We start from the raw sequence: 22111 nt of genomic DNA on the forward strand, positions 1-22111 counted from the left end.
TGCACTTTATCATTTAATTATAGGATATTGAAAATGTATGTATGCAATTCAATTCTTTTAATTATACATTATCGGTAAAAATATTATACTAGTCAGAAATTTTATTACTTATTTTACCGTAAATATCCTCAGAGTTATTCATTTTTAAAATATGTAACTGTAGAAAAGCTATTTCTTTCATATCTATTTTAAATTTGCCATGTGAACATAACTACCTACTTAGCTAGAATCAATTGCATAGTGAACATAGTGCAGTATGGAAAAGGAAGTGGAAGCATCTAAAAATGGAAGACTAAGAAAACCGAAGCCTCAATTTTACTTAGCTGTAACTATTCATTAGGTGGCAGTGTGGAAAAAAATCAAAGTGCTTCAAACTCAACCAAATAATTTGAGCAGAAAGGGATGAATAGGCACTGATACCTGTCTGCGCCTACTTGTCTCCCAGTCCCCCGCTGCAAGTGACCTTTTCCCCTCTGCTGGCCCTCTGCCATCAATCAATGATTCCCAAGCCCTCTACTCCCAATCCCTTGCCCTGGCCCATTCCCTAAGACATGTTTTTACTCAGGTGATTCGTTGTTCAGAATAAGTAGCCTCCTAGTAGCAAATTAGGCAGTGGGGAGCTGCAGGCAGCAGCGATGTGGAAGAACTGGGGGAGCAGCAGGTGGCTGTGGAAGACAAGCAGGGGCAGGCAATTATGGCTGGATAGCAGGTTATTGGAGAAAGAATGGCGGGTCCACTTTAAATTTTTCTTTGCCTCTTGATGGTGTTTCTCTCCTTGTCAAACCTACCCCAAATTCTAAGTCTCCTCAATTGAAGGATGGCTGTGATCCAGGGATAAGGGTTTTAGGTTCTGGCACATTGATTGCTTTGGCAGGACAGGAAAAATATCTTCTCTCTTGGGAGAAAAGGTTGTAGGGGAAAAGTTGGAGATTCATGAAATACCTTGACATTTATTTCAAGATGTCTTGAAGAGAATAATCTTAGAACAAGGATCCCCAATCCTCAGACCAGGTCGCAATCTGTTCAAAATTGGGCTGCAGAAGAAATGAACAAGTGTGCATGCATGGAACTCCACCCATGCACACGTGCACCTGCCACTTATATGCCCCCTCCCCTCTGGGCTCTTATCATCTTTCTTCCTTCTATCTCTTTTCCTTCCTTCTTCTGTTTCTGTCCCTCCTCCCTCTCTTCCTCTCTCTTTTTCCTTCCTTTCTTCCCTGCCTGCCTCCCTTTCTTTTTCTGTTTTCCACTCTGCCTTCCTCACTCCTTCCATGAATGAATGGATGAACGAAAGATAGTTCTCGACTTACAACCACAACTGGAACCAAAGTTTCCATTGCTAAGTAAGATGGTTATTCAGTGAGTCATCCCTGAATTTATGCCCCTTTTTGCCTGAGAGAAGATGGCGAGAAAGTTAACAGTTTCCCTTTCACTCTATTTTTCATATAGAAAAAAATAAGTTATTTTACTATTCTTGACTTTCGATCTTAAATTGAGATTTACAAGTAATTTGAGAGATTTACTTGCTTATGCAATTTGCAAACATTAAGAAATGTACCTGTATTATCACTGTAAATGCATTTTTATAACCCCAAATCATTGGGCTTCCTTTAGTTACTAAAATGGTGCTATGGTGACATACTTTTTAGAAACATTAAGAACCAGTAAGCAGCAGAATTTAATCACTTCCAACATATGGTGGTGTTACTGTGGGGAAGATGTGAACAGGAAAAAAAGAAGCAGTTATTTCAAGTTCTGATTGGACATATAAGTGACAGTGCACTGTCAATAAAATTTTCCTCAGAAGTAAATTTCAAAATGAGAAAATTTTATATAAATGAAATATTTTATTTATATACCTAAGAAATGATCTCAATTGTTCAAAAAATGTAATTACTAAAGTGAAGGAGACTAATCAATAGAAACCAAACGTAGTTTCATTTTTTAAAAGAGTATATATATCATACCTAATACACATTAACCAGCACAGCTTTCATTAAACTACAAAGGAATTCAGATCAGTGGGGGTTTATGATGCACTTTGATTGGCATTCAGATCATGGAGCAATTTTGGGATCCACTTATTAATAAACTTCTTTTCCATCCTGTACACAACAATTCTTTTATACTTTATCAGAGGAAATTTGATACCATTCACTGATTTGCCTAGCTAGAAAAAACTCTTGAACTTTTGGCCAGTAGAAAAATACTTGTGACAACGTAGTTTGGGGGATAAATATATCCTAAGAAAGTCATATTTGCAAATTGTTTCAGCAAATCTCTGGAGAAACATTGATCTCTAATACTATTTGGAATTATATTAAGGTAAAGGTTCCCCCATACATGCGTGCTAGTCGTTTCCGACTCTAGCGGCGGTGCTCATCTCCATTTCTAAGCCAAAGAGCAAGCGCTGTCCAAAAATGTCTCCTTGGTCATGTGATTGGCATCTCAACGCTGAAAGTGCACGGAGCACTGTACCTTCCCACCAAAGTGGCCCCTATTTTTCTACTTGCATTTTTATGTGCTTTCAAACTACTAGGTTGGCAGAAGTTGGGGCAAGTAATGGGAGCTCACCCCGTTACGCGGGAGTAGGGATTTGAATCGTTGAACTGCCGACCTTCTGATCGACCAGCTCAGTGTCTTAGCCGTTGAGCCACCACATCCTTTTGACCCAGAGTTATATTAAGTACACTAAATATTGTCTATTACAAATAGAGAAATCTTCTCTCTATTGCTTTTTAATATTTTATTTTTTATGCTAAGAAATGGAAAGAACTATTTCCATTTCCAGGCTAAATTCCAATTTATATAGTGTATTCATATTACAAATAAAAAATTATAAATTACAAGCAATGTGGATATTCAAAAGTTTGGGATTTTTTTGCTAAAAACCTTGATAAAAGAAACGAAAATACAGTTAAGTTACTTTATTTTTTTTAAAAGTAAAAGATTCTGGGTTGAATCCCAACATCTTTCTGTATTTGTCTGAAATTGAAACTGACACTACTGAGTTAAATGGACTACAGATCTGACTTGCTAGAAGAAAACTTTCTATAGTCTACACCATCAAAACTAGCCATGGAAAAGGATGATAATGGACTTCCAATACTGGAAGTGCTCCAATACTTTAAGAAGATTTTTATTTTATATTTGATGCTTCTAGACCGCCCCCTCTCCCAAAAGGGACTCGGGGCGGTGTACAGTCCACACAGAATATAACAAAATACAATAAAAATTAAATATGTACAGTTGACATGGAGGAGGTTAAAATGCAATTAAAAGAACTGTACAAAGCTATATAAATATAAGTTTTTAAACCCCTAAAATAGGCACAATAAATTAAAAAACCCCTAAAATAACCAGTTGATAATACATTTGCCAGGAGGGACAGTTGTAATTATGCCAGGCCTGCTAATCGGAACAGGTGAGTCTTCAATTTTTGCCGGAAGGAGCGGAGGTCAGTAGTAGTTCTAATGTCGGGGGGGAGGTCATTCCAGAGGGTTGGGCCCATCACAGAGAAGGCCCTACTCCTTGGTGTCGTCCGTTGGCATTGCCTAGTGGACGGCACCAGGAGAAGTCCCTCCCTGTGTGAGCGAATTGGCCGCAGGGATGTATGTGGGAGGATGCGATCCCGCAAGTAACTAGGTCCCGTGCCATGGAGCGCTTTAAAGATGGTAATCAGCACCTTGAAACGCACCCGAAAAACCACAGGTAGCCAGTGCAGCTCGTGCAGGAGAGGTGTTACGTGGGAGTACCTCGTACTCCCCATCACAGCCCGCGCGGCTGCGTTCTGAACTAACTGCAGTCTCCGGGCGCGTCCCAAGGGCAGCCCCATGTAGAGAGCGTTGCAGTAATCCAGGCGGGACGTCACCAGCGCATGAGTGACCGTGCGTAGGGCATCCCGGTCCAGTAGGGGGCGCAATTGGCGCACCAGGCGAACCTGGTGGAACGCCCCCCTCGCCACAGCTGCCACATGGTCATCCATTGACAGCCGAGCATCAAGGAGGACGCCCAAATTGCGCGCCCGTTCCACAGGGGGCAATTGTTCGCCCCCTATGGCCAGCGATGGAATCAGCTGGCTGAACCGAGGTGCCGGTAGCCACAGCCACTCAGTCTTGGAGGGGTTGAGTTTAAGTCTGTTGTCCCCCATCCAGACCCCGACGGCTTCCAAACACCGGGACATCACTTCGACAGCCTCGTTGGGGTGGTTTGGGGTTGAAATATACAGCTGAGTATCATCAGCGTAGAGGTGATACTCAACCCCAAAACCACGGATGATCTCACCCAGCGGCTTCACATATGTGTTGAACAGGAGAGGCGAGAGGACCGACCCCTGTGGCACTCCACAAGTGAGTGGCCTCGGGGTTGACCTCTGTCCCCCTGTCAACACACATTGCTTCCGGTCGGAGAGGTAGGAGCCGAACCACCGCAAAACGGTACCTCCGACTCCTATCCCCTCCAACCGGCGCAATAGGATACCATGGTCAATGGTATCAAAAGCCGCCGAGAGGTCTAATAGGACCAGGATAGAGGAACAACCTCTATCTCTGGCCCTCCAGAGATCATCGACCAACGCGACCAAGGCTGTCTCTGTGCTGTGCCCGGGTCGGAAGCCGGACTGGCGTGAGTCTAGATAATCGGATTCGTCAAGGTGTCGTGGAAAATGCTGCGCCACCACATTCTCAACAACCTTTGCTAGAAAGGGAAGGTTGGAGACTGGACGATAATTAGCTAGCTCCATTGGGTCGAGTGAAGGCCTCTTAAGCAAGGGCCTCACCACCGCCTCCTTCAAGGCGGTTGGTAAGGATCCCTCACCCAATGAGGCATTCACCAGGCCCAGAAGCCAGCCTCGGGTCACCTCCCAAGATGCCAGTACCAACCAGGAGGGACACGGGTCCATTAAACATGTGGTGGGTCGCAGCCGTCCACGCAACCTATCCAAATCCTCGGGGGCAACAGAATCAAACTCCTCCCAGGATGGTCTCACAAGACTCGCTGTTGGCGGCCCATCTGGTCCACTGAGGGGGGCCCATCGGCTCCGGATCTGAGCGACTTTATCCTGCAGATATTCCCCAAACTCCTCTGCTCTGCCCTGCTAGGGTGCCCCCTGCATCCCCTGTGACAAGAGGGAGCGGGTCACCCTAAACAGGGCGGCAGGGCGGTTATCCGCGGACGCAATAAGAGCGGCACAATATCTACGTTTGGCCACCCTTAATGCCACAAGGTAGGTCCGTAAGTAGGCTCTTACCTGTGTTCAATCAGATTCGGAGTGTGAGGACCTCCACCTGCTCTCTAGACGTCTCCTATGGCGCTTCATCACCCTCAGCTCCTCGGTATACCAAGGAGCCCGGGTGGGTCGCTGCCGCAGGAGAGGTCGCAAAGGCGCAACCCGGTCCAAGGCCCCAGCCGCCGCCCTATTCCAGGCAGCCGCTAGGTCCTCTGACCGAGCGCGGGTCAGGGCTACAGGTAATGGCCCAAGCTCCGTCTGGAATCTATCCGGCTCCATCAGGTGCTTGGGGCGGTACCAGCTTGGACCGTCTGGTCCCGCCTCCTCGCGGTGGGGGGTAGCGCCAGGGAATTCAAGCCGGAGACATGAGTGATCTGGCCATGACAGGGGTGTAACAGTAAAATCTAAGTCCCCTATACCCAGATCACTCGTCCACTGCTCAGATACAAAAACAAGGTCCAATGTGTGGCCGCCTTCGTGTGTGGGGCCCTGAATTAACTGGGTCAGGCCCATGGCTGTCATGGAAGCCATGAACTCCCGAGCCACCTCAGACGCTGCTTCAGTCGACGGCAGGTTGAAATCCCCCATAACCACAAGTTTGGGGATCTCAACCGCCGTCTCCGAGATCAGCTCGAGGAGCTCGGGCAGGGCCGCTGATGTATAGCGAGGAGCCAAGTATACAATCAGCAAACCCAACTGCCTCCCTGGGCCCCATTTCACACCAAGGGACTCACACCCGGATATCTGAGGAACAATGAACTCCCTCGGCTCTAGACCTTCCCGTATAACTACCGCCACCCCGCCACCCTTACCCAGGGCCCGGGGCTGATGGAATGCACAGAAACCTGGTGGGCACATTTCCACGAGGGGTAAACCACCCTCGTGGCCCAACCAGGTCTCCGTTATCCCTGCAAGGTCCAGCTCCCCCTCAGAGATCAACTCATTAATGAGGGGGGCCTTGTTGGTTACGGACCTTGCATTGCAAAGCATCAGCCGTAGGCCCAGGCTGGATGTTGGATAGTCATTTGTCTAAGGTGGTGTAGGGTTTCCTGCCTAGGAAGGGGGTTGGAATAGAAGACCTCCAAGGTTCCTTCCAACTCTGCTATTGTATAATAGTGCTACATTTGGACAACAGTTGTATATATATTTTAGCCTTGTCATTTTGAAGTAATCTTTAAGATTTTGGACCATCATTATACGATTCCAGAAGTTGAAAATCAAATATCATTTATAGTTACCTGGATTTCATCATTTTAACTGTAGTTGCTAAGCAACTGTAATATTCTTACTCCAAACAATTCACTCATTTTTGTTATAGGTGGTTAAAAAATGATAAAAAACAAAAATGGTTAAAGCAAACTGCATTTTTAGAAAATGTAGGTGTAGTATAAACATGTTATATTACACTTACAGTACCTTCCAAAATAATTGGCTTTTTTAGGATTAAAAAAAGTATGAATATACAATATTTTCTTCCTCTTCTTTAAGATGGCCTGACAATGTAGCACTTTTATTAGCACTGATTTTGTTACACAAAACAACCTGTGTGAAATTGTACAGCAAAAGAGAGTTGTCCTTACCTGAACGCTTCTTTTATGTGGTCAAGGCGGGAGAGGCTACAACAGGGTTTGTTACAACCTGATTGGTCCAGAGACTGAGGGATTTTTCTTAAGTATCCTCCTTTCCCTCTTGGCTCCCAGTTTCTGAGGTCGAATGGAAGAAGCTGATAGCAATATGTAAGGAAAACACCACATCCATAGCGAAAAAACACCGACCACCCCCGACTCCTTTTGATATAACCAAGGGTGGGAAAGTAGCCCCTCCCGCCTTCGCCACATAAAAGAAGCAAAAAGACCAACACTCTTTTTCCTGTGGCTTCGGTGGGAGGGGCTACAACAGGGACATACCCAAGCTAAGTCCCAGGGCGGGTCGTATGCTCCAGGGGAGGGGGTGTCACCACCTGTTGGAGCACCCTACGGCTGAAGGCCCCATCCGCCGAAGCAAAACGATCCAGACGGTAGTGTCGGATAAAGGGGGACAGAGAGGCCCAGGTAGCCGCCCTACAAATATCCTCCAGCGGAGCCTTGGTAGCCCAGGCAGCCGTGGTAGCTGTGCTTCTAGTGGAGTGGGCTGTGATTCCCTGTGGTGGAACCTGGTGAACTGCTTGATAGGCCTCTGTAATGGCCTGCCACACCCACCTACCTATAGTGGTGGAAGATACCCTATCCCCCAGAGACCTAGGAAGGAAGGACAGGAACAGTGCCTCTGACTGCCTAAAGGGGGCTGTGCACGTGAGGTAAATGCGGAGAGCGCAGCGGACATCCAGGCGATGCCAACTGATCTCCCCCTTGTGGACAGGAGAGGGGCAGAAGTTGGGCAGGATGACCTCCTGCGACCTATGAAATATGGAGTTGACCTTAGGTAAGAAGGTCGGATCTAGCCTCAGGATGACCCTATCTTGGTGGAAGTGACATAAGTCCTCCTTGGATGACAGGGCACCCAGCTCGGAAATGCATCTGGCCGAGGTGATAGCCACAAGGAAAACCACCTTCAGGGTAATGAATCTAAGGTGAACAGTTCTCAGAGGTTTGAGGGGGGGGGGCTGTTAGGGCTCTAAGAACCAGGGACAGATCCCATGTGGGAAACCTGTGTACTGGGGGAGGGCACAGGTTTGCCGCACCCTTAAGGAAGCATTTCACCAACGGCGACTGATTTAACGACCAGTGACCCTCCCCTGCTAAGACTGAGGAAAGGGCAGCTGTCTGCCTCCACAAAGTGTTATGGGACAGGTCTAGCCCATGTTGTAGGAATTTGAGTACCTGGGTGACCGAGGCAGAAGCTGGGTTTATCTGGAACCTCCCACACCAGGACACGAAGGCAGACCACGTCGAATTATAAGTGCGAGTGGTTGAGGGGCACCTGGATGCCTCAATAGTGGAGATAACCTTGGTGGACAGGTTCGCGTCCCTCAGGAGGTGCCGCTCAAGTGCCAGGTGGTCAGCTGGAACCACTGGGGTTCCAGGTGTCTCAGGACCCCCTGGCACAGGGCGACCTCCTCCTGGGGAATCCTCCAGTGTGGGGACACGGATAGCTGGACAAGTTCTGCAAACCAAGGATGCCTCAGCCAAAATGGGGCCACCAGAATGACCTGGGCCCCCTCTAACACTATTTTCTTCAGGGTGCCCTGGATGAGAGGAAGGGGAGGAAAGTCATAAAGAAGGCCAGGGGGCACGGGCTTCTGAGAGCGTCCGTGCCCTCTGTGTTGCATGCAGGAAAGTGGGAAAAGAATCGGGGAAGCTGAGTGTTGCTCGGGCTGGCAAACAAGTCCACCAATGGATCGCCGAATCTGAGGCAGATTCTGTGAAATATCTCTGGGTCCAGCTGCCACTCGCTGTGATCCACTGTCGCCCGGCTCAGCCAGTCTGCCTGGTGATTAGCAACACCCAAGATGTGCTCCGATAGGATCGATGCCAAATTCTTCTCCGCCCACCAACCTAGTTTCCGAGCCTCATGCCACAGGCTCATGGAGTGGGTCCCCTTTGATGATTTATGTGTGCTTTTGTTGCAACATTGTCCATCAAGAGGAGGACATGTGATTGACTATCGAATCTCGAAAATGAAGAAGGGCTAGGCCTTCAGCTCTAGCCAGTTGATGTTGTGGCATTTGGACCATCGTCCCTGTGCCAGGTTGGACTTCATCACTGCTCCCCAGCCAAAGAGGCTGGCATCCGTCGTGAAGGATATGCGGTCTGGTTCCCAGAATTTGGCCCCGCAGTTCAAGGACGGGACAACCACCACCTCAGGGACCAGCAGAGGTCTGGCGTGAGCCGAATGGGACATGGAGAGTTTCTCAAATTCTGTCGTTGGAATGGGATGAGAGACCACTGAAGTTCTGGAGTGCAGACGGGCCCACGGAACGATCCCTATGCACGACACCATCTTGCCCAATAATCTTTTCTTCAAAAAGTTGAAGAATCCAGTCTTTCTGCCCTGGCCACCTGTTTTCCAGGGCTTTTTGTCTTCTGGATTCATCTCTAGCAGCCACTCTGGAAGGGCGCTGGTCTGCTGTAGGCCTGGAGGCTGCTGCCCTGGGTCTAAGCCTGCCCTGGCCCTCCTCCACCCTCTCTCCTTGGGCTTGCAGATCCGAAACTGTGGAGGCCATGCCTCACTCATGTGTCTTGATGGGGCGCCTGCCAGTCTCGATCCCTGGCCTCGCTGCAGCTGCTTCACAAAGCTTGGCATGCCTCTCTCCTGCGTCTTCCTATTAACTTTGCTTCAGCCGCTGTTGGAAAGCACGGCAAAAGGCCGCCACCCATGAGGTCACACCATAAATGGCCGCCGCGCCCCGTGGGTGAAGATTCGGGCGATCTGATGTAAATGGCTCTGAGGGGTTAGCCTCGTGACAAGCCGAGCCAGAGGCTCCTTTTGCGCCCAGGTGCTTTTCAATTGAGAGTCGCTACTTGCCTCGCCAGCTGACGATCCAATCGGCGCTCCCTCTGCAGTTCAGGGGATCGCGGCAGGTCTTTGAAGCCATGGCAATAACTCGGCCAATTAGCGGGCCGCGGCAGTTTTTTAAAGTTGCAGCAAGGGCTCGGAGCAGCATTAAATAGCCGATCAAGTGCTCTCGTCCCTTTCAGGGGTTGCTAGAAGCCGTCGCACCCTTTTTTAAGTTAAACACGGTCTCTGCAGCGCTCTGGAGGAGCCAACTGCTCTCAGGGAACCCCTTGGAGCCTGGAGGCAAAGCCCCCTGCTCCTCTTTATGCGAGACTGAGACTCCTAATAATTTATTTTGTTTTGTAATGATTTTTAGAATTTCCAATTAATCCAATTTATCCAATATTAATTATTATCTACCTCACAGGAGCCACAGCTAGTGCTTGGACCAAAGACTGAGGGAACTGGGAGCCAAGAGGCTCTGGACCAATCAGGCTGTAACAAACCCTGTTGTAGCCCCTCCTGTCGAAGCCACAGGAAAAATTTCCATTTGCACATTTCATCTTCTTAAAAGGTTTTTATATACATCACATAGATAATCAGAATACTGGTGGTCCTTGACATACAACAGTTACTTTAGTGAGTCAATGGGAAAGCTAGATTTACTTAACCATCATCTTACTAAGTTAACAATTGCAGTGATTCACTTAACAACTTTGGTAAAAAAAAGCTTTCATAAAAATGGGGCAAAAATCACTTAACAATTATCTCTTTTAGCAACAAAAACTTGGAGCTCAATTCTGGTCACAAGTCAAGGACTACCTGTAGTGAATTATATGACAAGTCCAATGTGTGTTACTTCAATCGAGGCCATACTGCTGACTAAAATCTAAGGAGGATAGTTTTGGCTGAAATGTATGCTATGCTGATTAACAAAGCAAGTGAGGATATGAAAGCTTTTTAATAAAAGCACTTTGCATACTGCAAATTTTTAAATTAATCTGGGACAGAACAATGCTGCAGATACTAATGACACAGAACAGTTCATTAATTTCAAGCTTGTCTGCAGAAAACAGCTTGTTGTTACCCAATGAACTTTTATAGCACCCTGTTGCAGATTTTTAAAGGGCAACACTGGTAATCTGAACACAATGGAAATGGATTGTTCATATTGGCATACACCCTAAAATGTAATCCCTATAAACTAACTACATTTGTAATATTTTCTACTGCAATTGTATGGATGACAAAAATTCTCTTCTGCAAAACAGAGCACAATTATTATGAATGTTGCCAAAATTGGTTGAAATCACTTAAACCCAAACTATTGATACAGACTAGTATCTATTGACAAAAGGATCCTGGGAAAATGCTCACACCATTATTTGCTGATGTATTAAGAGCGAATGATTTTTTTATTTTGAAAAGTTACCTACCACTAGGTTAGAATGCTGAAATTATGCTTGAAGTCCACAGACAGTAATAAAAAAGGACCACAAATCTCCCTTGGAGTTTTGATTATTTTAAGCCATTGGGATTTATTTCAACAGCTTTTATTGGACATAAGGTCTCAGTCTGATTAAATTCATTGACAGGAAAAGAAAGAACCATGAGTTTAAGATGCAAAAACATATTTTTCAAAGCTTTTGGGGTTCTGGTGGGAAAAGAGGTGGCATACAGTGAAATATAACTACAGCAACATGGACATTTCAATATGAATTACTTTTGTAAGTATTCATTTTTTAAAGGATATAGCTTTATTTAATTCTATGTACTTATGTATTTATTTCATGTATAAAGAGTAGAGTATGTAGGAAGGATTAACCATAAAGCATCACACACATATAAGTTTTATATTAATTTAAAACAGCTAATTAAAAACAAGGAAAGTAAAAGCTACATTTCAGTTAAAATGTGATTTAACATTAGGTAACAACAGACTGAATTTACCAAATCAAAATCTAGCCTTAAAACAATACTGCCACTACCATCAAAGTGATCACCAACATCATCTATACAGCAAAATTTATACTACTTGGGACAGAGAAAGACTAATCTTTCATGTCAGAAAAAATAAATCTGAAAGTTTAGTCAAGAAGCACTCTCAGACAGAGATTTTCAGTATCACCCAACTTTAGCTAACAGACCAATTCCTAGAAAACGTGAACACTCATAATGTATTCCAGAAAAGATCAAAACGTAGTACAGAAAAGAGTTCATGTTAATTCAGTATGCGTAAAATGTAATTGAAACATTTCAGCCTACTGGGGAATCTTCTTTGTTTTAATATAGCATTTTAGGATACTAGGAGAAAAATGTGAAAAATAATGAACAATAGTGACTTCTAAACCTAAAAGGGGAATATAATGAAAGCCTTTTGCAAAGAAAGAGAATGCTTGAAAGTTTACATGTAATGTAGCAATAAACGAATTATAATAGTAGAAAAGGCAAGGAAAAACAAAGACAGCTGAAATTATCCCACCTGAGGACATTGAAAATATTCAGATGAATAAGACAGCTTGTTTAGTCAAGGTCAATAACTCGTAGTGCATTAATCTTTACTAAAGATTCACATAAATATGTACAGGGAGAAATACAGTAAGACTCAATTTGAGTCTGTATGGTTGTGGTAGTTTGGACCCTCAGGTCATGGAAATGTTTAGTGTAACTTCTGTGGGACAGCTTATACCAGGTCATCTTGCATAAAGAAAACTGGGGTCATTTATATATCCTGGGAAGTGGGAAAGAACGGGACATCACTCTTACCTTCCTGTTTAATTACCTGCCCATCACGTGAGAGGACATCTACACCATTATCTCTGGAAATTCAGGCAGAAAAGGAGGAAGACTTAGCTGAAAGGTAGTCCTGGAAAAGTCTGAGGGAGTTGGAAAGTGGAAATCACAGGAAGGGATTTAGCATATCTGTATTTATATGTTTATGAATGACAACTTGCTACAGTTAAGAACTAGATTTGGCCCCATAAGACACACAGGTTTATCTGAGATATTTGACAGTGGTGATATGAATTTTTACATATTGCTAAAGAGTTGGATGTTGTCACAAGCTGTGAGTTAGAAAGCTTTAGCCTTTGTTTCTGCTACCTGGTCTTTTTGGTTCTGCTTGTCAGTGATTTTCTTTTTCTTGATGTATTTTGTTCCCTTTTGATTATTTTAGTTATAGGTTGATCAGAATCATCATGCATTTGGACAGTCTTGAAAAAAACTGACTGACTGGCTGATTAACTAAATAACATTGGGACATCCATATACTTTATTTTAGGCAGTACTCAATGCTGGCATGAAAAGTTTTGTCCATTTACCAAAGATGATAATGAAAATGAAAATATTTTACCTCTGTGGACAATCTAAGGTTTTTAATTACATTTCATGAACGGTGCTTATAAACAAAAATGGGTCCCTAAATTAAAAATTAAGTTAAAAAGTGGTCACAAGACAGAAGGGTAATCCAATCAGATGATGATGATGATGATGCCTGTGGAGTTTTTTTTTAAAGCTCCTCATCAGTGGTACAATTTGCTCCACAGGAAATTAACTCAAATATTAATTTCCTGCCATTCTTTTAAGGTAAAATCAAACTACTGGTATAAATGTAGCATTGTCAAAGAACACCATTCTATGTTTTAACAGTTTCTAAGAAATAGCAAACTTTCTCATTAATCAACTCTGGCTTCCAGCATATATCAATCTAAAAATTTACTTGCTATTTATTATCTTGCAAATCTATAAATTAGCCATGTAAAAAAGACAAGAAAAAAGAGAGTAAATAGTCACTCGACAGGTCTGTTGCCCATATTTGCTGACAGGAAAAAGTTGAAGAAAACCTAATTCTATTGTAGTTACTGATAATATTTTAACCAATTTAGTACTTCCCTCACATACCATAACCAACTTAGTCCTTCTACAGTAGACACCAACACTCTAGTCTAGAACAAAAATTTAATGCCATCATTAAAGTTCACACTAACCAACTGCACACTCTTGGAGTTCAGTATGCCATGACACACACGATTTCTGAAAAAAATGTAAATTATATGTTTGTACATATTGTGTATGGATGATGAAGCAGATATTCATACATGGCATGGTAGGAGAAAAGCCATGTTAATCTCTGGAGGTAGTAACTTTTTGGATAAACAAAGTTCATTTAAAAGTGTAAACTTTCATAAACTGCAATTCACTTCATCTGATACTGAGTGGCATACTGATTCAGTTTTTAAACTGGGGTGAGGCAAGGTAGAGACAGGTTGATTATAAAGATGGAAATTACATGTGAAACAGCTTACACGTACCTCATTAATTCACAATTGTAATGTTTTAGAAATGCATTATATTTCTTGAGGCATTCTGAGATTGCCTGAATATCTTTGATATTTACTATGTCCAAAACAGTCACTATAAGATCTTCCATAGATTGCCTTACATTGTTCTTATTTTGAAGTTTGATTTCAAATTTCAAATTAAAAATTGTAGCAAAAGTAAAGATGGCATGAATAAAGACTTTTGTAGCTAGAAATTTCACTCATGTTATTTCTATACATTACAATTACTATTATTACAGACAGAATGAATATGATATTATTTTCAATAGTGAAATATTGAAAACTGTTCAAAAATTATGAGGGTATCTGTAAGTTTTCAATAGAGCACAATTTCAACTATGGATAATTTTGAGTAGGAAAACAGCATAAATAGCATGAAGCAGCGTGGTTCAAAGAAAAATACTACTATTACTGTATTTGATAAACTATGGCTTTCTTAAACTGTACAGCTTCAATTGTGCATCAAGAACCACTTTTATCCAATCTCTGCATTTTGTTACCAACATTTAATATGAAATAAATTGAAAGATATAAAATGACAAATTATAGTTTTATTAGCTAATAATGCTCAAATAATAGACAGAAATGAACATGTACAGAGGAAAAGAGAACAATCTAGAGCAGCTTTATCTCAATCTTTTTGGTGTGAAGTAATCTTTTAAAAAAAATTCAGGCCTCATAAATCTTTTACATGGAAATATCACAAAACATGAAAACTGCACAGTACAATTCATGTTTAATTACACACCCACATATTTTACAGTGTTGACAAACAGCACAGTGATGGGCTTTGTCAAAATTCCCACAATATAAGCGCTAGCATTGCTTTCCACATGAAATTTTAAAAAATGTTAATTTTTTAATTTTTTAAATCAGAGAACCCCTAATAACCACTTTGAATACCCTAGGTCAGTGATGGCGAACCTATGGCATGCGTGCCACAGGTGGCACACTGAGCCATTTGTCAGGGCACGCAAGGCGCTGCCCTGTCAGCTGGCCAGCGCGCATGTGCGCGCTGGCCAGCTGAGTTCACCGTTTTTAAAAGCCATTTTTCGCCCTCCCCAGCCTCCAGAGGCTTTATAGGAGTCTGGGGAGGGTGAAAAGAGCCTCCCCCACCCCCCGGAGGCCCTCCGGAGGCTTCAGGGACTGTCCGGAGGCTTCCCTGATGCCTTCGGAGAGCTCAAAACGACCCTCCGAGAGGGTCGTTTTAAGCGTTTTGAAGGCTTTATGGGTGTGGCACGCCTGCGCTCCCCCCACTTGTGGCACGCAAGCCAAAAAAAGTTCGCCATCACTGCCCTAGGTCTATGCAGAACCTCAATTGAGAAAGGCTGCTGGAACCCATAGTATGAAAGAGCAATATTTAAAAAGTGAAAATTAAGCACAAACTTACTGTTCCTGTTGTGCCCAAGGAAAGATGACTGATCTGTTGTGTCAAGGGGCCCATCATACTTGCTGGCTGCATGGACATTGTATGATCCATTGCTGGCGTTAACACAGCACCCTATAAATACACATAGATTATGCAAAGCTAGAAAAGGAATAAGAAAAAGTTAGCCAAAGAAACCATAACATGAACTTAAAAGACAAATAAATGGAAATACAACTAAATCCAATTTAGTCTTTCTCTAATAACTTTCTCTATACATATCCTTGCAAAACATCCTTAATTCTATCACATCCACAATTTCTATCATGTCTATATATTTTATACATTGCTATTTGTTTTTTTAGTTTCTCAATTATCTTTTTTTCTGAGAATCTCATCAGTTCCATCTGACCATAACTTTTCTGATTTTGAAGAGTTCTTGGTGTTCTATGATTTGATTGTTTTCTTGCAAACATTTCATTACCAAAACTAGATAACATTATCAGTGCTAGTGATGAGGCCATCAATGCTTTTTTGATCTTCTGCTTCCTCTTGATTCTTCCTCATATATTTGGTTTGTGATTCAGTTCTAATTCATTATTTTATTTGATCTGTCTATATGATTTGTCCTGGTCATTCACTTTTGAGTTCAAGCATCTGCAGTAAAAAAAATTATTTTGCGGCACTCTTCCCCAAATACTCCTTAAATTACCATTTCCTGTAGCATTCAACTTATTTTTTTATGTGTCTCCTAACATCTGCAATTCCACATAACAGTTCTTTCAACAAACATTAATTCTTCATAGCAGACATACAGATACAAAACATAATGTGTCTGCCAGTATTTACATGATTTAAATTTCTTCATCCATTTTCCTTTGTTTTACATAGATTTTATGAAGTACGCAAATTTATCTGCTTGAGCGTATTCTTGCCATTCAGGCTAATATGTTATTGTTCACTCTATTTTCTCCTTCATATAGAAATATCTTTTTTTTAATACAAACATTTATGGAATCATTCTCCCAACTGCATAATATAACCTGTTTAATATTTGATGTATATCATTTAATTTTTCAGGCACCAAGATAAGATTGTCTGCTTATAAAATGCATATGTACACTTTCCACCAACATACCTCTAATGTCACTACAATAATTCCTTATTTATTTATTCTTGAAGGTTTTAAACAACTAGGGGGATATCATACATTCTTGCCTTAGTACTCATTGCTGAATCATTCACTAAGAATTTGATTTAGTCTCATTTATGTTTACTCCACTTATTATAGTTTTTATAGCATTCAGAAATTAAATTCAATATTTGCAAAAAATCTATATTTGCACAAAACTTCTACAATTCAAGCTTATGTCATTTATTGTCTGATTTATGTAAATCAACAAGTGATTATAACATTTTCTTTCTTAACATTAATACATCTGTCAGTAACTTGATGAAGAACAAACATCTAATCTATAGCTCCCCTTTCCTACCCAGAAAAAGGTATACTATACTTTCCAAATGTTGTTGATGTTTTCATTCTCATAAAATTTCTCAGACATACTTCCAAACTCCCTTGTAGTTCTTGAATTCAATCTTGCTACCTTATAGGGAAAAGTAATATGATTTTTCATCATCCTTAACAACTTAGGTCCATTTCATAGTTTCTCTGATTCTCCATTAATGTTTCAGGATTTCAGAATGATTCTTGATGTTTTCCTTGAAAATGGTGAATATATGCACAAGATCATATTGTAGAAATTGATTTTTCCTTACTTTTTTAAGCTTAATTTGGTACTCGCACTTAATCAATTTGTGATCTGATAGCACCTGGCTATATCTTTGATTTTATTGCTAAGTACTTTCACTTCTACTTTAGCAATATAGATCATCTTTAACTTACAGCTATTGTCAACTCGCAAAGTATCCCTGGCCTACTCTCAAGGTGCCATAGGCAAGGAGGATGGGAAACTGATGAAGCAGCATTGTAGCCACAAACAGAAGCACACTCCAGGCATATTTTTCTCAAGGCTGTTTTCCAAGTTACCCACAGCAGCCAGAGGGGACGTGATCTTAGAGCCCGCAAAAGTGCTCCATTGGAGAATGTAATTTATGACACACCCTGGGGGGAGGGGAGAAACAGGGTCATAATTGGGCCATAAATTACGTGGGGTCAGAGTTGGCTTCACTTGAGTATGTGCTGACATGTTGCTCCTAATAAATAGCTAGATTTGTTTTGAAGTTGGCTTGAGGATCATGATTTAATTAGCACATCCTTCGGAACCCTGACAACTATTTGTTTAGTGACCTTTTTTCTGATTTATGGGAAAAATGTCCATTGAGAAAGTTGGATTCACTTAATGATTGCATTTGCATTGAATCATTTGCTTATTGTCCACAGTAAAAATAGTGGTAAAATCAGATCCAACATGACTTAGGACCACAATGATTTACATTGGAAATTCTGATCCCAATTGTGTTAGGACTACCTAATGGTCAATATGATTTCTATGAATTCCATATTCAGGCATCATTTGGGGTTCTTTGAAGACAATATTAACTATGACAAAATCATTGGAGTGGCAAAAATTGTTAAGTTTTTCTGTTTCATTTAAATTTCATAAGAATCCAAGTACATTTTCCTGCTTAATATTTTCAACTGTAGTATTCTATTCAAAATTCTTCCAATTGAATTGGATTATAAAACCCTTCAACATTTTCCTTTTCTGCATGCATGGTTGGAGCATAAACAATAGATGATTATCATGTGTAAAAGGTTTTTCAAAAAGTCTAATTGATATTATTTGGCCAATAATTGATTGTGTCAAGTGTTATTCTTGATATAACTGTATAAAAATGGCTATTCATTTTTTGTTTTTGTCACGATGTTAAAAAGTTTGCTAGGCCTGAACTGCCTGAATTGACACTCAAGAGTTAAACTAAGAAAGCTTTATTGCGCAGGTCATAAAACAAAAAAAAGGTTCTTATCTGAAAGTGATTTATTGCGCACGCGTTACACATTCCAAAATTCCTCTCTTCTTTGTTCGGCAGCCAACTTTGGCTAACGTAGCTTTCATTATCAAAATGTAACCAATTAGTTATTTTCTGTTTTATTTTATTATTAAAGTTTGTTTATTAATTAGAATACTTTTAAAGACTTATTTTTCTCAATATCTCAAAAGATATGCAGAAGGGAATCAGCCACGGTTCATCGATCTCTAACAGGGTGTTTTTTTCCCCTGACAACTTGGTAGCAGAGGTTTGGTTGACAACTTGGTAGCAGAGTTTTTGGCTTTTGATGATACCAGCTGAGATGGTTACAATTTATGGCTGTATTTTCCCTTCATGCTATCTAAAGATAACCGACTAAGCCTAATTAGCAATGTCGGAGAAAAAGAAAAAAAAGAAAAAGAAAGATGGGGCGAGCACAGATGGATCAGCTTCCTCTGACAAGGAGGCTCCCTCGGACACAGAGAAGCAAGATCAAAACGTGCTTCAGGAACAACAAATTCCTTCAGGTGCCGAGCCAAATATGGGAGAAGGAGCTACAGGACGCGACATCCACGAAACGAGGTCAGTGGTTCCTCCTTCTAAAATATCTCCAGGAGATTATGAATTTTTGGGGGCCAAGCCAAAACTTCCCACTCTGCCAGAGCCACTCCATTCCCAGACCCTCGCAGATTATCAAGATACAATTAATGAACGGCAAAAGTCTAAACGGCAACTGCCGGCAGAGGAAAATTCCTCCCACGCAGAAAGCAGATTTTATGAAATTCCCCCAGATGGTGAGCAAGAAATGCAAAGCTATCTATATCAAATAGAACGTTTAGAAAGATATGTTAAGGAGGCGAGAGTGTGTTTTGAGGAGATAAGGCGAAGTAGAAGAAGCTCCCCCACTCCCAAAATGTCTGAGGACGCCATCTTGTCTTCTTCAAAACAACAGCCTAAGACACACCTCACAGAGTTCACTGGTCAATTAGAACAAAGAGACATGTACACGTCACCGAGGTCACGTGGTCCCTTTGAGCCCATTGAACTTCAGCATACGTATAGAAAGGAGAGGCAGCCAAAAAGTGAAGCTGCACTGCCATCTGCTGGCGGAGAAAAATTATTACAGCAAAAGATTAAGCAATTGGACCAGATTTTCAGAGATATGTCTATGAGTCCTTTAGAAGCCAAAACTTTGTCTCCAAAGGTTAAGTCTTCAACACCTCCTGGCGGTGTGGAATTCTCCCTAGATGGAATAAGGCAAAGCCAGAGGCAAATTCGAGGAAGCCAATTTGATGTTGCCACGCAAAGGCCAATGATGCAACCCCAGCATCCCCTGGTTCAACAACCAGATTTGCAACCAGAGCAACAAATTATTCCTCAGCAGGTATTCACAGTCACCCCCTTGACTGGTGAGTCCAAATTAAAGGAGTCAGGAGAGAATTATAAAGCCTGGGTCAGTGAAATTGCGCTCTTGCTTCGAAGAGAAGGCACATATTCCATGGTTTTTGATCCTCCCCGTCAACCCTGGACACCTGCAATAAGAAACCTCGAAAACAGAGCTATCACGACTTTACTCATGTCAATGGAAATTGAGATCCAAGGTATCTTTCCACCTGATGCAACTGCCCAAGAAATATGGGCTATTTTGGAAGATTGCTACAGGCCCGTTTCAATTGAATCCTCATGTTTGCTCATGTCTGAGTTCCATGGTTCGAAGTTGAAACCTGGTGAACGAATTGGTGGACATTTGACCAAACTGAAAAGAATGAGAAGTGAATTGAGACAAAATGGCCATGTAATCGATGATATCCAAATGATTAGCATCATCATTAACTCATTGAATTATGAATGGAAAGATGCTGTTGCAAAGATTAACTACGTGCCTATTGCTCAACGCACAGTTAACCACGTTTGCAGACTTTTAGTGGAAGACGAAGCTATCAGGTTAGCTACCCCACATCTGCAACGGCCTCCAGCACCAAAGGCTCCAGCCAGACGTCCCTTCCGAGGAAGAGGCTACGCTCCAAGGATGCCAAAATGCTACACCTGCAACCGTGTGGGACATGACACCCGGGATTGTCCCCAACGAGTTCCAGCTCCCGCCACGTACCAGCCCAGAGGAACAGATTCCAGAGGCAGAGGTAGAGGCGGAAGACAAGGTCGTCGTGGTCCAAGGCGTGATCCACAAGCTCCGCTTGCAACACTGGCCATAACCAACGTTCCACAACCTGATCCAAAGTTCGACAGACGTCTTTTGTGGACTTTAGATAGTGGAGCAGCTGTGCACGTTACCCACAGAAGGGAACTTTTCACAGAGATGGGCGAACCAGAGCCCGAGTATCGAGAACTGTATTCCTTCACCAACCACACTTGCAAGGTTATGGGAAAAGGAACTGTTTACATTGAAGAGCTCGATACACACATCCCTGATGTTTATTACATACCTTCAGCAACCAGTAATTTGCTTAGTCAAAGTCACTTGTCTAGAGAGTTAAAGTTCCAGGTTCACCACCTCGAAAAAGCAAGTTACTTAGTTAAAGATGGTGATATTGTTGCTGAAACCATGCTGATTGGTGGTGTTTATTACTTAAAGCCAAAGCCTAAAGGGCAAGCACAGGCAAGTATGCAAACTCCAAAAAGGCACAACGCAGACCCAGAGAGAGTTGTCCCAGAGAGAGAAAGCGTTACTGTGCCAAAGGCTCCTAAAGCCAACAAACAAAGAAAACAGAAACAGATTGCTCAGAGCAAGCCCGAGGGTCCTCATGAAACTGTTAATGTTGAGAATTCACTAACTGGTAAACCTTTGCATTCCAGGTGTATTCACAAGTGGCACAGAAGATTGGGGCATGCCAGTTTCCGTGTTCTTAGAAAGATGCCGGAGTTCGCAAAAGGTTTGGATCTAAAGGGGTGTAAGGTGTTTTTGGATTGTGCGGTTTGCAAAAAGGCTAAATCCAAGGCGGCTGCAATTCCCAAACACGCTACACGCCGGTCAACACGCATTTTTGATTTGGTACACACTGACATAGTGGGTCCTTTCCCACCAACACTTGGTGGCAGAAAGTATTTTTTAACAATTGTAGATAATCATTCTAGATATGGATTTGTATATCCTATGAGAGAGAAATCTGAGACCTTTCAGATCTTTAAAGACTTTGCAGCGTTTGTTTCTACACAATACCAAGTTCGCATCGCCAGAATCCAGAGTGACCGTGGTGCAGAATTCATGTCTCAGCGTTTCCAGGACTGGATGCGTAAGAATGGAATTCTTCATCAGACATCTGCTCCATATACACCGGCTCATAACGGAGTCGTAGAAAGAAGACAAGGGGTTCTACAAACCATGATGCGTTGTCTTCTAGAAGATGCCAATCTCAGTAACGCATACTGGGGTGAAGCAATCAAATATGCAAATTACATTGTCAACCGTACTTGGAGCAGTGTAATCAATCAAACTCCTTTCTACATGCTATATGGCTACAAGCCTAATCTCAAGAACCTCCATATTTTTGGTTCATATGCTATGGTGAACACTCCTATAACTCAAGGACCAAAGAGACTAAGATTTATGGGTATTGATGATAATTCAAAATGGTACAAATTCATTGATACTAAACATGTGATTGTCATTTCACAATCTGCTAATTTTGAGGAAGACATTGACTGGTCCAGGATTCATTCCAATGATCCTGAAGTTTATTTTCCTAGAGATGGTGTTCCAGATGCCACGCAGCCTGATGACAATTCGCAGGCAGA

The 22111-nt window shown here is 42.2% G+C and overlaps 1 protein-coding gene across 3 annotated transcripts in view; it reads right to left on the bottom strand.

The window, feature by feature from the left end:
• Positions 1–22111, bottom strand: part of RBMS3 (RNA binding motif single stranded interacting protein 3) — a gene marked incomplete at its 3' end in the record, with an annotated part of 523098 nt that overhangs the window by 24828 nt on the left and 476159 nt on the right. For all 3 annotated transcript variants that reach the window (XR_014173613.1, XM_081933468.1, XM_081933469.1), the window contains exon 11: positions 15392–15502. Coding sequence is in view for 2 of the 3 variants with exons in the window: in XM_081933468.1 (XP_081789594.1) it covers positions 15392–15502 (111 nt within the window). The remainder of the gene's footprint in view (positions 1–15391; positions 15503–22111) is intronic.

This window comes from Natrix helvetica, assembly GCF_964273705.1.
Source record: "Natrix helvetica genome assembly, chromosome: Z".
Lineage (NCBI taxonomy): Eukaryota > Metazoa > Chordata > Lepidosauria > Squamata > Natricidae > Natrix > Natrix helvetica.